Source organism: Glandiceps talaboti, chromosome 23 (genome assembly GCF_964340395.1).
Source record: "Glandiceps talaboti chromosome 23, keGlaTala1.1, whole genome shotgun sequence".
In the NCBI taxonomy this organism is placed as follows: domain Eukaryota; kingdom Metazoa; phylum Hemichordata; class Enteropneusta; family Spengelidae; genus Glandiceps; species Glandiceps talaboti.
Window position 1 is genome coordinate 10,085,512 of NC_135571.1, and position 20,290 is coordinate 10,105,801.

Here is a 20,290-nt window from a genome sequence, read left to right on the forward strand (position 1 = left end):
ACCCCTCTATTAATCAAAATAAAAACAGAAAGAGAGAATGTTTTACAAAATAACACAAAATTATTAGCATGATCAGAAATAAAAATCATTAATTAATCACTACTGTAACATTACTTTCAATGACAGAAGCTGAATAATGAGTTCACTTGAAAGTGTATGGTTATTCTGAGATGTTTTTTCTTTATTGAAAAGATGTATCACCATGTGCTGTAGAAGCTGTTATCACCACTAGAGGGCGCTGAACATTGGAAAGCTGATGTCATCACTAGCGGGTGCTGACCATTGGAAAGCAAAGTCCATCACTAGAGCAGCTCAATGACTAGTATGTATTTGTGTCCTATATACTATGCAATGTGTTTTATTTGGTTGTTTTACCGAAGGATGCATTGAGGCGCAGTGACTACACATGCGTGTTCTATATACTATACATATTCTCCACACGGAGGGAGCTATCTACGATGTCATCGTGAGCGATGCTTACGAGCTTTGCCTAATTACGATACTATCTTAGAAAACCAAAGTGTCTGTTTATAGTCTTAGAAATCTCATCTTTCAAAATATTAAATATTTACCATCACAGGTGTCACAACAAGCTCCACGTAATGGATTAGGACAACTGATTGGTGGACATGGTAACCTATTACAAGTGACTTCACCATCATCACAGGTGCACTCTTCACACGGATTTCTAGGATTGGTGAACCTCTGCTCATTTGCATATGTTGCACCTTCATATTGGCAATCACTCTCTGTAGTGAGAATAGAACGACAACAAATATTTACAGTACATGATAATCAACTAACATCAACACATGTGATTACTTATATATATGCAAGAACCTGGGATTGAAACATTGGCCTTTAATATAATAAAAAGAAGATAAATACCTGCACATTGTGGGCAACAATTGTCTTCTATTGTGACTTGGTTTCTACAGTTTAAGATAGGACATTCTTCTCTCTGACATTCCACATTACCATCCTAGAAAACAATATCAAGTAACCATGGTAACAAAATTAATAAACACACCAAAGGAACAGTAATGGAAAATTTTCATACAACACTCTTTGTGAAAGTTTAGCAAACAGAATGATATACAACAACCCTATAACCTTTGACCCTTGACCCTTGACAAGTCATGTTGTGTAAACTTTCCATTAAGACAATATATGGTTTAATGAATCGATGTGCAAAGAATGACTTTCTTTTTTATTTGATTGTTGTTACTTGTTTTTATCATGTATTCATGAAAATGTTGGCTTCATATACGTTGGAAATGTCGTAACACTGACCAGCAATTGAAAAATTACCCCTTTAAGTTAGCAAAGCACAAATAGAGAACTTGCATGCAAACCCACCATGTTGAATGTTGCATCATGGGAAATGTGATAATAGATACAATTGAATTGGTATTGTAAACAATACTGTTACATTGTTTGTAACCACAAATAATCAATTCATAGTTACCCTGACCATTGTGGGAGGTTAATTTTATCAGTAGCTCCAGATTAGGTATTATGATAACCACAGATAATCCCATAGTAATTTGCATCTGAGCATGCTCAGTCTGGATTGCAAATTCCCTATTGGTATCTATGATAATAGATTATGGTGATACTTACCCTACAAACACATTGTTGACACTTATTCAGTGGGTCCATAAATCTCTGTCCATTGTTGAATAATCTCCGGTCGTATTCACAGTTATTACAAGTTGGACAACATCCATCTCTCTCTCTCCCTGGATATTTACAATCAACACTCGGACAGTCTTGATTTCTGCACTTCACTCTTTTGTCCTGTTGAAATGTCACGTTTTAGAACACGTCAGTTTAGTTAAGTTTTAGTTTATTTCAGTAAAACAACAAGATCGACAGAACAGATATACAAATAAAAACTGGTACAAATTGTTGAATTACTTGGATAACCGACAAAGTCAGAACATTTTGATACACTATCTGGTAGGCAACAGTCGATTTTCCTGTTCCAAGATGGATTATATGGTGAGTTGCCATCACTTACATTGTTACATTTAGTCTTGTTTTGTCTTCATTACATTTGAAATAACATTTTTATCAGGAAATGATGGAAAGACATATTGACCTCTTTAATTATGAGTGATTTTATAGAACAAAGACTAAACACCATCAATGACAGAGAGGGTGGATGGAGGGTCTATGATTTTACTGGTAACCTCAGGGGATTTATAGTCAAGTGAAACCCATCCCCCTGAGTACGGCATGCAAACACTCTGCATATAAATGGCATCAATGACAGGATTTTACTGTATACCCAGGGGATGGCCAGGTGACAATTATTCCCCTGAGTAGCAGTGCAAACCCCTCAGTGCGTACAGAATACATGACGTTGTATGGAGAGACACTTGATGCACTTGAACCTGGCAACAAGTCTAGAGGTAACACAGAGTAATAATTAATGAAATTCTAACTTTTGTAATTTGGGTTATACAGTCAGTGTCAAAGGATCTCATAAATCATGCTTTATGATACATATTTTTTAAAAATGAAAACAAACTTGAAATTTACACTATGGTCACTACAATTTCCCAATTTCTCAATTTCCAGACTCTCTCACAGTCCTCGAAGCTTCGCATAAATAGCTAAAACTTGGGTTGTTTTGTATGTACCGATATCTAGCGCATAACTGTACTGTACTTGTATACTGGTATCCCAGCATCCCTGTACTGTGACATCTAGTGGTGTACTTCGGGATGGAGCTATTTTTGAAATAATAGCTCTGGTTTGTGAGAATGCGGAAGAAAGAACAAAATGGTTTATATATGCATGTTTGTTTGTTTGTTTCAGGGGGATAGTTGTCACTTGACCATAAATCCCCCGAGGTTACCAGTAAAATCCCTCTCTGTCATCCCTGTACATCAATCACATAGGGCTAACCTTTTGTTGATGTGTTAGGAGAAGCCCGAGCTTTGCCTAACACATGTACATCAACAAAAGGTTAGCCCTATGTAATTGATGAGGGCGTACAGTACAGGGATAATGGGATACTAGTATAGGAGTATGCAGTAGATACCGGTACATATTACAAAACAACCCACTTTTTAGCTATTTATGCAAAGTTCTGAGGACTGTGAGATAGTCTATTCCATTTCTCCTGTAATCTTGATGTACTCTCTAGCAATCCTATTCTTACCTCACAAGTACAAACAGCACATGGATCAGCCAAGGAGTCCCAGGTTTCACCTTCTTGGTGTTCCACACCATCGGCAACACAGACTTGACAGACTGGACAACACTCCTCATCCTTCTGTACTGGGTTACTACATGGAGATGGTGGACATACTTGGGTTTGACACGTTACTGTACCATCCTAAATATGAGAATTGCAAATCAAATTTATCTTATAACATCATTCGACATTACAAGTCTATATATACATGTAGCAGATCCCTACTAATAATAAGACAATCAAACAGCCAATTGGAGTTACACACATAGACACACAAACATGTACACACACAATAAATACATACATACATACATACACACATACATACATACATACATGCATACATACATACATACATACATACATACATACATACATACATACATACATACATACATACATACATACATACATACAAACATACATATATGCATGTATGCATCCATGCGTGTGCAGACACACACACACAGACACACAGAGACACATACACAGAAACAAACAAACACGCATATATAAACCATTTTGTTATTTCTTCCGCATTCTCACAAACCAGAGCTATTATTTCAAAAATAGCTCCATCCCGAAGTACACCACTAGAGGGCACTATTCAATAAAAGGTGTATTTCAGTTCTTTCAATCATATTTTTGTGATGTAAATCATTACTGCTAAATATTAAAAATAATAGATAACTTACTGTACAGGTACACGTATCACACTTATCACCAGTTTCGGGTCTAAAACGTCCACCATTTCTGTAATTACGTCTTTCATATTCACAAATATCACATACCGGACAGCATTGTTCAATAGTACGTCCTGGATGTGTACATTGAGGTTGGCAATCTAAGTCCAGTCTCTGACAATCAACTCTACCATCCTGTGGTGATAAAACCAATCTGTTTATAATGTGATACAGAAAAGCAGTGATCTTTTTTTTTTAGTTCAGAATGAGTATAAAGTTAGTTACTGTACGTACAATAACAAACATTTTATGCTTTTCTTTTTAATTGTTGGAATTTATTGAGTTACAATGAATGAGTTTTTATATCTTGTTTCAAATAGTTTTAAGGAATAAAACATAGTAGAGTTGTTTTATGAATTAAAAATCCAAAATAAATAAATACTGTCTGTGCATGAGATCATTTCATTGAATGTTGGTCAAATACGCATCTATATGGTCAATAGCAAGAATCTCAGATGGAAGATACTTAGAGGTGTGGCTTATATATATCTAAGACTTACTAGATTAGCCTGTCTGAAATTTTCCTTTAAAATCAACTCACCTGACAAGTGCATTCCAGACATGGATTTCTTGGAGCAATAAATGTTTGACCATTTTGATAAGGCTGGCCATTGTAAGTACATACTGCGGTAAAAGAAACAGAATTTGATATAAGTGAAAACTTTTAATCTGGATTTTTCATATTTGCTAATGATGTCTGTGCATGAGATCATTTCATTGAATGTTGGTTAAATTAAATGGGATTTCATAGTCTTGAGTTTTAGTTGTATTGTCGTTTCCTTATCATTACAATTAAGGGCAACTGGGTAAATATTACCTGCTGACCATACACAACAAAAACACTATGTAAAACAAACTGAGTCAACTATAGTAAACAAACCTTCACACACTGGACAACACTTATCCATAGGTATAACTGGATCAGGACATAGTGTTGGTAGACATGGTTTATTTAGACATGTAACTGTGCCTTCCTGACAAACACAATCAGTACATTTATCGTTGTCATCAACAGTAGCGCCATTAGCATACTCATCTCCTTGGTAGAAACATCCTGTACAGACAACACATACATTACTCATCATAGACATAAATTAGTTCCTACATTTTAAGAGGATGATTTTTTATCGATATTTAAGACTAAATTATAATGAAGATTTATCTGTATGGATTATTAGTTACAAATAAATTAATATGGATTTAATCTATTTATTTGTAAGACTATAATTATTATAATTTAATATGCCTGTCATAAATTGCATCAGTACATGCACAATATTGATATTTATATTCTTGTACAATTCTGAAAACTTTAAAATCGTAATCTAAGCTTTGTGGTGAATCACCTCCAAACAGACCAAACTAAGTAAATCTTGAGTGTATAGTAAAGAGCGCCACCAACGTTTGGAATTTGGAAACAGTCCTATCTCTAACTCTTGCCAGTGTCATAAAATAAATGAAACACAATTAAATGATACAAATAATAATAACATTATACTTAAAATTAAACTAATCAAAAATTTTCTATTGTACGTAGAATAACAAACTTTTTACACAATTTTTATCTGTTTGCAAGGTATTGAGTTACAAACACAGACTTGGTCAATGTTGTTTCACTTTGATTTTTTCAGTAGAACATCATGATAAAATTGCTTTGTAAATTATATTATAAAAATCAAAAATAAATACCCAATCTTCATCCGTATGGCCATTTTATATGTTTCTAAAGTAAGAAATTAATATTGCTGAAAAAGTGGATATTTTTGTTCTTACCATGACATACAGGACAACACATGCCGGGTTTATTGACAGGATGTCTGCATACAGGATTACACTGTTCTACACTACAGGTCATATCTCCTTCATAACATCTACAAACATTGCAGTCATCATCCTGTAGTCTCCACTCATCATTATGGTCATGTCTTGTACCAAATCTATCAATACAACCTATGGAGTGAATTATGCAAATTATTATGGTTATGTCTTAGACTCACCACATAGTAAAATTTTGGTGCGTCACTAGAAATTGTGTACATCAGTGGTGCATCAAATTGGCTTAGAGGACACACTGGTCACCACATAGTAAGAGATAGGGGAACACCAAATTTTGGTTCGTCACTAGAAATTATGTGTGTCAGTGGTGCATCAAATTGGCTTAGAGGGCACACTGGTCACCACATAGTAAGAGATAGGGGAACACCAAATTTTGGTGCGTCACTAGAATTTGTGTCTGTCAGTGGCTCGTCAAATTGGTTTAGAGGGCACACTGGTCTTATACCAAATCTATCAATTCAACCTATGGGGTGAATACATGTCAAGATTTTGCTTCATAAGGGATGAGATCAATAGGGGGTGAGGTGGAAGGGGGGGAGGGGGGGGGGGAATTGACCCATTTTAGTTTTCATCCTACAAACTTAATTTTACTTTTATTGGAATCTGTTTTGTACCCCAAATACAAATACTTCTAGAAAATGTTAAATCAAGGATTCATATTCGTTTTATAAATGAATGGTACTAACATACAGTAAATACAGTTTTTTCTTCACTACATACTGGTTTTATATTCTTAATATTACATACTACTAAATACTGATTTCAAATTGATTGTGCTGGCTGAAACAATTTTTTAATTTTTGGCCAACTTAGTTACCAGGAAAGGGGGGGGGGGGGGGGTTCGTGTTCTAACTCTGTGACAGCATCATGGGGCAATATTGAATGATAAGATATATTTCATATCTACCCCTGATAGATAACCAAAGGGTAATATTTCACACAATTTTTTGAACTCTCTCTTAAGAGACGTCCCAGGTACTTATTCTTTCCACGGTCAAAGTAAATCACCGATGGGACTCCTGTGTTAAATGTAATAGTGCCCTAGGGTACATAGAAAATGAATAATGCCTCTATATGCAAATTGGGGTCACTATGGGTCAATAGTCAGAAGAATACCTGATATGATCTAGAAAGGTGTTATTACCTCTACAGACAGGACAGCAAGATCCTTGTAGTACTTCAGTTTGTTGACAATTCATAACTGGACATTCTTCAATCTGACACTGAACACTACCATCTCTACACGTACACTGATTACACAGGTCACCATTAGCAACAAAAGACAAACCGTTCCTAATGAATTGGCCTTCATACACGCAGTCTGCAATAATATAAATAGTGACAAAGTGTTAGATATGATACCAGGTGGTATACCACCATGATAACAATCTATTGGTTAAAAATGATCTATCTAATATGCATATTGAACAACACTGAGCAGATGGTATAATATCATGTTTGTAGTCGTATTTCATTCACTGACTCTTCAAGATACTGCAGACGGTCTTGTGTCTTGCGACTTAGGTCATACAGGTTGTCGACTGAATACTTCAAATCTTTTAGAATCTTGGTAAATTGAACGTTCTCAGTCGGAGCTTCCGACATTGTATTGCTGGCGGAGACGCACCAAGCAAGAATATGAAGTAACATGTGACCTAAACATGTAAATCAACACTGACCAGATCGTAAAACATGATAACGGCAGTTTATTGGTCAATAATTACTTACCTGTACATGCAGAACAACATTGCCCAGATGGTATTACACCATGCTCGCAGTCTATTGGACAAGGTTGAATGTTAAGACAGGTGATATCTCCTTGTTGACAATTACATTGTTTACAACCATCAATAGTTGTCCAACTATCACCAGTTTTATATTCTTCACCCTCATACAAACAAGCTATACAAATAAACATTGAACATTGGTATCATTATTTCTTGTGTGAGATTCATAGTTGTACATCTTTATATCAAATTTTATGGATCTAAGATATGCTACAACTTCTGACATCGAAGCATTGGTGAATGGATCCTGTTACAACTGCTGACATCAAAGCATTGACAAATGGAACCTGTTACAAACAGGGAGAGTAAACAACTGAATTTGATTAATAACACTTGACTCAGCATGTTGGAACAACAGAGACTTGTATTACACATCATGTTTGATATAAAAGAACGGTTTTCATTATATGTATATGAAAGACCAGGCGAACTCGAAACTTGTTTGTGAACGTAAACTATAATGTCAAGAGGCCAAAAAACTGTTATCAGATGATGGAATGTAATAAATGTACTTGACTCTGTACTTCCAACAACTGTCAATTGTTATTAATCCAATTCAGTTTACTTTCCCTGTTTATAATAGGTTCCATTCATCAATGCTTCAATGTCAGCAGTTGTACTCAAGTTCTCTTCAGAGGTCAAGGTACACCTGGTGGCCAACCTCTCCTTGTAAATGAAAACTTAGAAAGGTGGAGATAAATCAAACTTTTCCCTTCGTATTTAGATAGGAATAATTTCGACACGGTAATAAATACCCATTATGTGATATGGTGAGGTAAACACTTTATGTTACATCGCTGACTTGATTAACAGTAAACTCGCAACTTGTTCACTTCGCTCAAATAACAAAAGTCTACTTCATGTACCCATTCTAACAATACATATTCATACGGTGAGCATGCATTCTCGCGAGCAGCGCCAGTCTTGTTGAACAGTATACCACTTGAACTTCGTCTTCACCAACTGGTGATAAGTTCAAGTAGGACAGACTGATTGATTGAAACATTCACTTAATTACTTTGAAACTGATAAGCTGTTTAATTATTGCCATGGTTACGTAACTGACCATATACATCACAAGTGTTGTGAATTGAACAATTTCCAATCTTAAGCCAATCATGCTTGTGCTCACATTTAGAACATTACTCACTGTATGGACACATTTCACTACACAGAAAACATTACTCACTATCTGGTCACATATCACTACATAGAAAACATTACTCACTATCTGGACACATTTCACTACACAGAAAACATTACTCACTATCTGGTCACATATCACTACATAGAAAACATTACTCACTGTCAGGACACATTTCACTACATAGAAAACATTACTCACTATCTGGACACATTTCACAACATAGAAAACATTACTCACTGTCTGGACACATTTCACAACATAAAAAACATTACTCACTGTCTGGACACACTCACAACATAGAAAATGTTACTCACTGTCTGGACACATTTCACAACATAGAAAACATTACTCACTGTCTGGACACATTTCACTACATAAAAAAACATTACTCACTGTCAGGACACATTTCACAACATAAAAAACATTACTCACTGTCTGGACACACTCACAACATAGAAAATGTTACTCACTGTCAGGACACATTTCACAACATAGAAAACATTACTCACTGTCAGGACACATTTCACAACATAGAAAACATTACTCACTGTCAGGACACATTTCACAACAAGCTCCAAGTGGCTGTACTGGATTACTACATGGTACATCAGGACAGAATATAGGGTTACATCGTACTATACTCATCTAACAAAAAAAAGGAATTTCATAAAAAAATTCTAAAAAGTTATTTTTCATATAAGTTATTTTAGACTACATAAACACCATTTGAATTACACAGTTCTGTCATACTATGGATGCCACTGCAGATAAACACATTTTCTTTTTAGTTGTAATTTCTATAAAGATTTGAGAGCACTGCATTTTATTTTGATGATGAGATTAATTTTGTAAATCTTTCTGTTGGCAATAAGTTGAAATATTTACTCAGGTATAATGTTAAAAACAAGAATATTTGTTGAAATAATTTTAGCAGGAAAGTACCTCTAAATTCATCGAAGCTGCATTTCTCAAATGAAAAAACAGTTTGTAAATAGACACATTTAAATCATTTTTTATTTTACGATTCAGATTGTTTGTATTTTTTCCCTCGTTACTTTGTAAATATTTCAAAGGTGACTTATAAGCCCATTGGGCTGGGAGGTTGAGTTTTCTATTTTCGTCTAGTTATTGTTATCTATTTGTCAAAACCTCATCTCACTGTCTATAATAAACCAATTAACTATACAGCTGTGTTGAAGCAGACACAAATTAGTAGTTATTGAGAAATAATTAGTAGTTAGAATGATTGAACCAATAATATGTAAATGAAAGGTGGCCATGAACAGCTGGACCACAGCTACTTCTAAGTACATGCGTGCATAGTTTTTGATTGATACGGACAGCACAAGATTGGGAACAGAGTTTATGAAAACTTTCCCTAAAACAATTTAAAACCATGTAAAGTTATCAAAAATCCTAAACGTAGAAAATCTAGATTCCTGTGTCATTTTAGAGTCTCACTAGCAAAGCACAATGTACAAACAAACAAACAAACAAATATCAACTTACTGCACATGAGCATCTAAGACATGGATTACTCATTGGAGTAAAGAAATCACCATTAGCAAATGTCGTGCCTTCATATTCACAACCTGTATCAAGTAATTTGTGTAAAACAAATAAGTTTCCATGGCAACATGAAGTGAGTTTCAATCAATCATACACATACATTTCATGTTTTAAATGAACAATATTTTTAATGAAGTACATTTTACCTCGCTGTAAACACAAATTAAATGATGTCTGTAAGATAAAATGTATTGTTTTATATGCTTGCACACTGCTTATATTTTGTTTGTGTAAATTTGAAACTAAAAATGATGTGTGAGATGTAAAAAATACAGCGTGCTGCCAAATTGAAATGCTATAGTCACTCTGGTTTGGTAGTAACATCACTGGTATGCACTTTACGATGTAAACCCCATAGTTCAAATTCCATGTATGAACACCATAGTGTAACCAACAAATTCTGTTTCTTCTTTAAAACTGTATAAGGCCAAAAAAGGGATTGTTTCTGGTCAGCATGCACCTCACTTAAATACCCTTGCGGTCTTTTTTTAAAGTGTTTTTCAAGTCATGTAGTCTGCAGACCCGGGAAACACAAAAATAACCCTCCCTACTTCAGTGAAGACAACTGCAGAGCAAATCATAAATAAGCAAATGACATCTGCCCCACATACACACTTGCTCTAAAGTACTAAATAAAAAGAACAGTAACTGCTATAAATAGTAGGCTGAGTGACAGGTTTGTTGAGAATTAAAAAAAATAAATAAATAAAAAAACATAACAAAACAAATTGCATCATCACACCAGTTTAGGCAAAATGTCCTCACCAGAAACAATTCTTTTTTTGCCTAATACACAAAAAAAATAAATATTTTTCATATAAAATATTATTAAACACATGAAAATCACACCAGTCATTGAATAGATTAACAAGTTGGATACTTGATGGTGGGTGTCTGGTTGTCATGGTAACGGTGGTGAGGGGAGGGGGGAGGGGTAATCAAACCATTATTTCATGAAAGATGAATATATGATAGTTAATCTGATGTGGAACCAAACATTTGGGCGAGAAAAAAAAGTAAACATGATTTTCATTTGGCTATCATTGACACATGGCAAAACAAAAAATAATCAAAGGTGGAGGGGGGGGGGGGTGGTGTTGAAGAATTTTTATGAGAAAAATATGAAGTTTGAAATAAAATGAAACCGCAAAGAAATTATACAATGAGTGTAAACAAATGAACAATGACACATGAACATTACATGAAGAAGTCAGGTGGAGACACACTAAAGAGAAGGTGGGACCACATAAATTAGCATTATATTTGCATATATTAGCATATTGACATAAATTAGCATACTTGTTAGTACCTGTCATTTTACCTTTTCTAAGTCAACAGCAGCACACCAGGTGGGCTACACTGATCTAAACATCATATATGCATAAATTAACAATAATTTACATAAATTAGCATGCTTGTTAGCAAAGTGCAGATGGTCTTACCATTTTTACATCTAGAGCAGCATTCCCCAGGTGGGGTATACTTATCTAAACATGATAAAGGTGGACAGTCTTCTGGACCCTGACAATGGACGTTACCACGGATACACACACATTTTGTGCATTCACCCTGCTCGTAGCTTTCTCCGTTACGCAGCATACGCCCTTGATAGCTACAACCTAGAGGCATGCCGGGTATACATTGAGAGCCATGCAGTTTATATTAGCTAACAATTCACATTAACACGTAAAAGTGCACATTCAATATTTTAACAAGGTGAAATTGAAATACGATGGACTAACATTTTATACCAATTTTACAGTGGATTTGTAGAAGACAAACACTGAGTGTTAAGTTTTCTCCTTTGTTTAAATCAATTCAAAATGGTTGCTAGGAGACAAAAATCTTAAAGTGACCGCAAGGAAAAAAATTCGGTATTTATTTTGGATTTTTAATTCATAAAACAACTTTTCTATGTTTCTATACTTTTGGGAAAATAATATGAAACAACATATACTAAATGCTTGTTTGTAACTCAATAAATTGCAAAACATGAAAAAAATGTGTAAAATATTTGTTATTGTACATGTACATACGATATCAAACCCACAAACTTTTTACTCAGTTTTTAGCTTTTTTGTAATTTATTGAGTTACAAACTCTGAATTGGTCGATTATATATCTGATTGTTTTTGCAAGTAGGAAACACTGTCAAGTTGTCTTAAAAATTACAAATCCACAATAAATACCGATATGTCATCCATATGGTCACTTTAACAACAATTAATCATATATTTGGTTGTGTTCTTCAGTGTCACCTTGAAAAAGTTCGCATATTTGCATATTGTTTTTTTAAAACTTTTTTCCAGCTACAACAGCTTACTCTTACAGCTAATGTCACTTTAGTTAATAACACATAGAAATGATACAGCTAGATAACAATCAGAAAATAGACAATATGACATCACAAACACAGTTTACCTATTTTGCATAAAGTGAAACTGGAAATAAAACACACTTTTATTTTCAAAGATTACGTTCATAACCATTCATTTAATTCAACTTGCATTTTTGAAGTGATGCACCGTTTTGTACAAGATTGTGTGTTTTATTATCCCAGTTTTCTTAGAAGTTTATAACATGACTAAATACCAGTGTTCCCAACTTTCCATCCATGTTTTGAGACGAAGTATACAACAAAACTGTATAATTTGTATTGACTGTCAAATTTTGACAATACAATTTAGCATGGGGGTGGTGATGGGGGTGGGGGGTCAAGAAAAATGATCAAAGATATTGAATTTGAGTAATCTGATAGTTGACCTTGAAAGTTAAGGTCAACCAAAAGAAATACTGTAAAAAGTGCAGACTTTAATTTGTTAATATTCACTGTCCTTGAACCCAGATTTATTTGAGTGAATTTAGAGGAATAAAACCCCTCAAGACCACTTAATGTGTCTTTTCCTAGGCATCTGACAATAGTACTTTGTAGTACACTATCAATGGACACAAGAAGTCAGCAAAATGTTGGGATTTGCTTTCAAAAAACCTTCTGTTTTTGTGAGTAGAAATTTTCACTTATAACTATGTACACAGAGTCCATGAAGATTCTCACAAAATTTGGACAAATTGCACAAAACATTTCATTTTACTGAAAAAAATTGATAATATTCTTTTCACTGTCACAATTAATATCAATAATTTTTAGAGGTGGAAACACTGGTATATATATAATATTTGTATTTATGTATAAAATTATTAAGATAACTGTAAAATAACAACAACAATTATCATGTGTGAAAAAGTGCGTAAGTGCTACCAACCACAATTGCTTATATTAAAAAAATAAGGCGATAGAACATGACAAGAATATTTACATAGTAAACACAAACAAAAACATAAGATAGTGAAAGAAAGCAAACAATAATCAACTTTGATTTGGGGGTTGGACAAAAATACTCAAATTTTGGTTTTGTGGCAGTTGAAAGTTGACATGAATAGTCAAACAACAAAAACAAACATAAAATACTAAGGAAAACCCATCCGGAAACATTTTTCTCGGAATGATGTTTTGGGGGCTTGACAACAAAAAATATTTAAGTTTTGGCACGGTGGAGGTTGAGAGTTTATTACATCATGTAGCCAGTACAAGGGAAAGTTCATTTTAATTTTCATAAATAATATTTGACCTCAAAAAAATTTTTCAAGGGAAGCTAAAGAGTTGGTTTTAGGGATGTATTGATACTGTATGGAAAAGTTCAGCGAGGTAATCTAATGTCTGCCATTAAGTTGAAACAAAGGGATACAGCATAATCATTATCAACATTATCATCACCACCACCACTACTACCACCACTATCATCATCATCATCATCATCATCATCATCATCATCATCATTACCATTACTATTACTATCACCTCAACATCATTACCATGGTGATCATCATCATCATTTCTGCCACCGTCGCCACCGTTGTCATCGTCATCATTGCCATCATCATCAATGTTGTTATTGTTGTTTTGACTGCAGCATTAATACCCATCATCATTATCACAATCACAAACATCATCACCTCTACCATAACCCTCGTTATGTTGGCTACTCTCATCATCATCATCATCACAATATTATCTTTATTGTCATCATTATAGACATCCCTATCGTCCAAGTACACTTGTCGTAAACGACAATACATTAATTTCAAAGTCATAAACAATAATTTTTATTGTTTTACCTCCACATTCAGGACAACAAGAACCCTTTGGTACTTTAGGATTATCACAGTCAGTGGGTGGACAGTCTACGGTATCACATGCAATGTTACCATGCTGTAAAAAAACACACCATAAAGTACATTAAAGGGGAACACTACTCCAGGGAATAGAGACATTTTCATAAACTATGGGTTCTGGAGAGTCATTTCATGATTTTACATCACCTACAATTACTTGTGATTTCAGAGAAACATCTAGTTGATCTTGTGGCTTTATAAGGTATCTTTGCCATGGGTTATTGCATCATGGGAATCAGCAGAAATAATATATTCAAGTTGCACACTGAATATTCATGAGTCCTGAGTGCCTATACCCTTCAGTGTGTAATATCTCATGAATATTCAGTGTGCAACATGAATACATTATTTCTGCTGACTCCCATGATGCAATAGCTCACACCAAAGATACCCTATAAAGGCACAAGATCAACTTGACACTTCTCTAAAATCGCATGTAAAATCATGAAATGACTCTCCAGAACCCATAGTTTATGACAAATTTGAACATTTTAGGAAAAGCTTTTACAATCTGCAATTCAATTTTGAAACGAGTTTTGATTTTTCACTTTTATCTTGTTTTTTTTTAAAATCCATCCTTTTTATCCTTTCTTTTCTTCCCGTTTTTAGGAGCACTAGTGAATAGTTATATTCCAATGTTTTTATTCATATTGCAATAACGAATCTGGATCTGGATCTGAAACTGAATCTGAATCTGAATCTCTTTAAAGTCTTAGTACAATACTCACCACACATCGACAGGTAGAGCAAGCATCATCCGATGGTTTGAATTCTTCACCATTTTTCACTTCCTTACCAAGATACATACAATCTAAGAAACACAATCAGAAAAAAAAATATAGAAGTTCAAATGAAAACGTAAATATCAAGGAGGAATTTTGATATGAACAGTTTTATGGCCTTTTGACGTGTACATGAAATGTCAGAGGAACTGGAAATTTGTTTGTGAATGTGAACTATTATGTAAAGAGGCTATACAGCAGTTCTGATGGAATGTAAGACAAGTCTCCAACATGCTGTGCCAAGTGTTACTAATCCAATTCATTTATTTACATCCCAAGTTTCACTTGTCAATGCTTGCCTGTCACTGGTTGTATTATGTTGACAGTGAACAGACGTTGTATTTATAATAATTCTGATTTTACTCACAGCAGGATATGGTTCTTAAAAGCAACACAACACAGTGTTTTTGTTAAGAGTAGTACGCAGGTGAAATCAGGGTTCTCAAACAAAGATATCGCAGATTGTATGGGAACTTAATACACCTTCTATTACGGTGGTTCCTCAAATTTTGCAAAAACATTGCAACATATTTGATAATAAAATGACATTACATATTATACCAGGCATGTAGAACAAAAAATATAGCATATATACTCTGGTTGTTCTATGTCAACGTGTATCTAAATCATTCACTGGTTCTGCTGAGTTCGAAATACAAATCAAAACATTCAAAATTACCGTTACTTTCCCCGATTTTTCTTTGATATTACTAGCGCTGGTATAATTATGTTATTCTCCAATATTTTTCTTCATTCAGCCAGAAATTACTCATGACCTAAAAGTCCCTTAGGTCCATCGTATTTTCCTTGGCTGAATGAAAAAAAATATTGGAAAAATAACATCTAATATTTGCAATCACTATAACTAAGTGTAGTGGCCTATGACATCTATCAATGCCATAACATGTCACTCACCATCGCATTGAGGGCAGCATTCACCTGGTGGAGTAAAGGGGTGAGAACAAACAGGATCAAAGCAGGGCACAGGATTACAAGACAGCTCACCTCCAACCTGAAATCAGTATAACATGTCAACATAAATTTTAATAACATGACAGCTTTTTACAGTTTTTGTTAAACTCAAAATATGGTTGTAAATCATTGATGCCTTTTATGTTTAGTCTGTGTTATCATGATTTCATACTGTATTGTATTGTTTTCTGTCTGTCTGTCTGTCTGTCTGTCTGTCTGTCTGTCTGTCTGTCTGTCTGTCTGTCTGTCTGTCTGTCTGTCTGTCTGTATGTATGTATGTATGTATGTATGTATGTACCGGTATGTATGTATGTATGTATGTATGTATGTATGTACTGTATGTATGTGTATGTGTGCATGTACGTATGTATGTATATATATGTGTGTGTGTGTGTGTGTGTGTGTGTGTGTGTGTGTGTGTGTGTGTGTGTGTGTGTGTGTGTGTGTGTGTGTGCAACCTCACAGGCAAGCTACAAATCTAATAATTTCATCGTTGACTTACCTCACATGTACACATTGTACATTTGTTTTTCTGCCATCTAGTACCTACAAGATGTCTGCTACCATCGTCGTCATCAATGCATTCTATAGAGAGATAGACATTACACATATACACTTTATAAATATTGTATGAATGATGAAATCATTTAGAGTCAACACTTAGGGAACAAGCAGAATTCCTTGTGAAGGTGGCCTAAAAAGTAAATACTTTCATCAAACTTTTCTGTAGCTCTCCCATCCTATCCCCATCCCCATGCTAGCCAAAAATGTGTGGTTCCTCACTGTACTGTATCTATGTGTCTATGTCTAACCTGTCTGTCTGTCTGTCTGTCTGTCTGTCTGTCTGTCTGTCTGTTTGTCTGTCCATCGTTCTGTCTCTAGTCTGTCTTTTACTCTGCTGTCTTTCTGTGTTTAGTCTGTTTGTCCATCTGTCTGTCTGTCTGTACCTGTCTGATTGCCTGCCTGTCTGCCTGTCTGTCTGTCTGTCTGTCTGTACCTGTCTGATTGCCTGCCAGCCTGTCTGTCTGTCTGTCTGTCTGCCTGTCTGTCTGTCTCTGCCTGCCTGCCTGTACCTGTCTGATTGCCTGCCTGCCTGCACCTGTCTGTCTGTCTGTCTGTCTATATGTCTAGTATTCATCTACATCTATCTCTTTTCCCTCTCAATCACATCACCTGATCCATAGTTAATATTACACAACACTAAAATCTCCTACCTGTTGGTAGACATACAATGACCTTGCCAGTGATGCCATCATACCATTCAACTTGACACTGTCCACAATTGGACACCCTACATACAGCATTGGGATGACTTAAACACAGTTCACCCTCACAAAGGTCATCTAGACAGGTCACAGGTGGCTGCCATATTGGACAGTTGCTATAGTGATGAATCTCAAAACAGAACCTGAAGCAAAACACAAATAGATCTTTCGTTCTTAGTATAGAAGCCGACAAGACTGAAACTGTTTTAGGTATTCTTCTAAATAGTCCAGTCAGACTTATTTCTGCCTTTAGTACAATTGTATTGATTACTGCTATCAACTTAATATAAAGGAAAAGTCCAGTCAGACTTATTTCTGTCTTTAGTACACTTGTATTGATTACTGCTATCAACTTAAAGGAAAAGTCCAGTCAGACTTATTTCTGTCTTTAGCACACTTGTATTGATTACTGCTATCAACTTAAAGGAAAAGTCCAGTCAGACTTATTTCTGTCTTTAGTACACTTGTATTGATTACTGCTGTAAACTTAAAGGAAAAGTCCAGTCAGACTTATTTCTGTCTTTAGTACACTTATATTGATTACTGCTATCAACTTAAAGTAAAAGTCCAGTCAGACTTATTTCTGCCTTTAGTACACTTGTATTGATTACTGCTATCAACTTAAAGGAAAAGTCCAGTCAGACTTATTTCTACCTTTAGTACACTTGTATTGATTACTGCTATCAACTTAAAGGATAGGTCCAGTCAGACTTATTTCTGTCTTTAGTACACTTATATTGATTACTGCTATCAACTGAAACCCAGATTCCACTAATATTCAACCTTGTAAAATAAACTAAAATAAACTAAACTAAACTAAAATCAATTTTTAAATTACCTTTCATCTGGAGTTATTGGAATCCATAGATTGTCTTCTGTCACTGATGACAGCCATGGTGTGTAGTTATCGGCCACTGGATGTTCCTGGATCCGTGATCTTTCCACGGTTCGTACGATTTGTATCTGGTTATTGCGATTCATCCAATTCTTAGTAAGCCACCAATCTGGAAGTGACGAAATCTCCTGACAAATCCTATCAATGTTGATCAGCTGTTCATCAGTTAACGACATGATTTCTTGAAAAACTTTATGGAAATACAGGACGTAAAATGGGCCATTGAAAAAATGGTTGCAATTATAGCGATCGTAGCCTTCACGAGTGAATCCGAATGCATCACGGTTTTTGCGATCAAAACCAAATTTATCAAACCCGTATGAATTGAATCCGAAGATATCGAAGAGATCACCATGAGATCGTCCGGGTAAATAGGAGCCTTCTCTTGTAAAGCCGAATGGTGTTACACCACCTCGGTCGAAACCATGACGATCGTAACCTGATACATCATAACCGTAAATGTCAAACCCGTCACGAGTATGATCAGTAACATCAAATCCGAAGAAATCGTATCCCAGATCATCAAAGCCATCTCTCTTGTATCCATAGTGATCATAACCTCGGATGTTATAAATACCTCGGTTATCAAGTTGTCCATTTCTATGGTAACCACTGATGTTGTATCCATCACGGTCATAACCATCTGCATCGTAACCATGGTGATTATATCCGTCAGCATCAACTGGTTCAAATCTAGGCCCTGTTATGTTACAGATGACCCCTTCTGTGGGATATATATAAACAACACACATGTTTTCCTGACTACTTAAAACATCATCCGGACTAGCTGGCAAAGGTGACATGGGAATGTACCGATGAATTCCAGGATAACGTGAGATACCATCCGGGTTTCTTTGCTGCCAGATATCCCAAATCATATCAATAAACGCATAATGCGACAAAAATATGGGATCATACGCACTGTATGGCGTTGCCATATGTCCACCAACCCACAGATGAAACAATCCAGACGCAGCCTCCAACTGTATGCGAAATTGTTCGTATGTCGGCTCATTAATTATAAACTGCATATTAACAGCATCTGGGAGGTGAATGTCTTTATCAAATTTTCTTCTCAAACAAGGACCCCAGGTTGGTGGCCAGTAGTCTTTAAATGGATGATGGAGAACGCATTCCGTGTCTGCCGTGCCGTCGCCACCAAAAAAGTTACTTTGCCAAGCTGTTGATGTCTCCAACGATCCCGCATCAATTGTCCAATCAAAATACGGTATTGTGATTCCACAATCAATTTTCTGCAGTTCCATTTCAACGCCACGTAAAAAGTAACGATGCCATGGAAGGAATGCATCCCCTCCATATGCCTGAGGAATGCTACTGGCATGCAAATCGGTAAAGTATTCCCATGTGGAAAATGTTCCCGTATTCAAATGAAGAGATTTGATTGCATTCTGATATCGTATCATTTCATCGGGCGTCAAATCGCGGATTTCACGTCTCTGTTTTATGCGATCACACGTGCAAAGCACAGATCCTGTTACTGTACACGTGCACGTTTGACAACCGTATTCAAAAGTCTCTCCGACGCGATAAGTTTGTCCATTGTGATCACAACCACAAGCGTCTTCACACACTACCTCTTCACACCGTTTACCGACCGTAAACTTTACGACTTCTCGTTTTACGTCAGTCTGCGATTCCATGTTTTGGCAGTCCATCATAGACATGGCACGACACTCGTGTGTATACCCAACGTATAAACCAAGGTAATTAAATCCTTCTTTATTAATACCATTGCAATCAAACCCAGCTCTGTTGTAGCCCTCGCTGTCAAATCCAGCACTGTCGTATGTCGTAATACCGTCATATTCACCGATACGGTTGTAACCGTTGAT

General features: G+C 35.5%; 1 protein-coding gene across 1 annotated transcript; it reads right to left on the reverse strand.

The window, feature by feature from the left end:
- Positions 1-3,088: 3,088 nt before the first annotated feature.
- LOC144452708 (kielin/chordin-like protein) lies at positions 3,089-17,581 on the reverse strand. The gene is made up of 14 exons (XM_078143852.1): positions 17,536-17,581; positions 16,780-16,862; positions 16,221-16,317; positions 15,252-15,334; positions 14,467-14,560; positions 10,231-10,313; positions 9,270-9,366; positions 7,516-7,689; positions 6,932-7,108; positions 5,725-5,901; positions 4,832-5,005; positions 4,493-4,575; positions 3,904-4,086; positions 3,089-3,349 (listed from the first exon to the last, which is right to left on the reverse strand). The coding sequence occupies exons 1-14, from the start codon at positions 17,579-17,581 to the stop codon at positions 3,089-3,091; spliced, it is 1,812 nt and encodes a 603-aa protein (XP_077999978.1).
- Between the last annotated feature and the right edge of the window lie 2,709 nt (positions 17,582-20,290).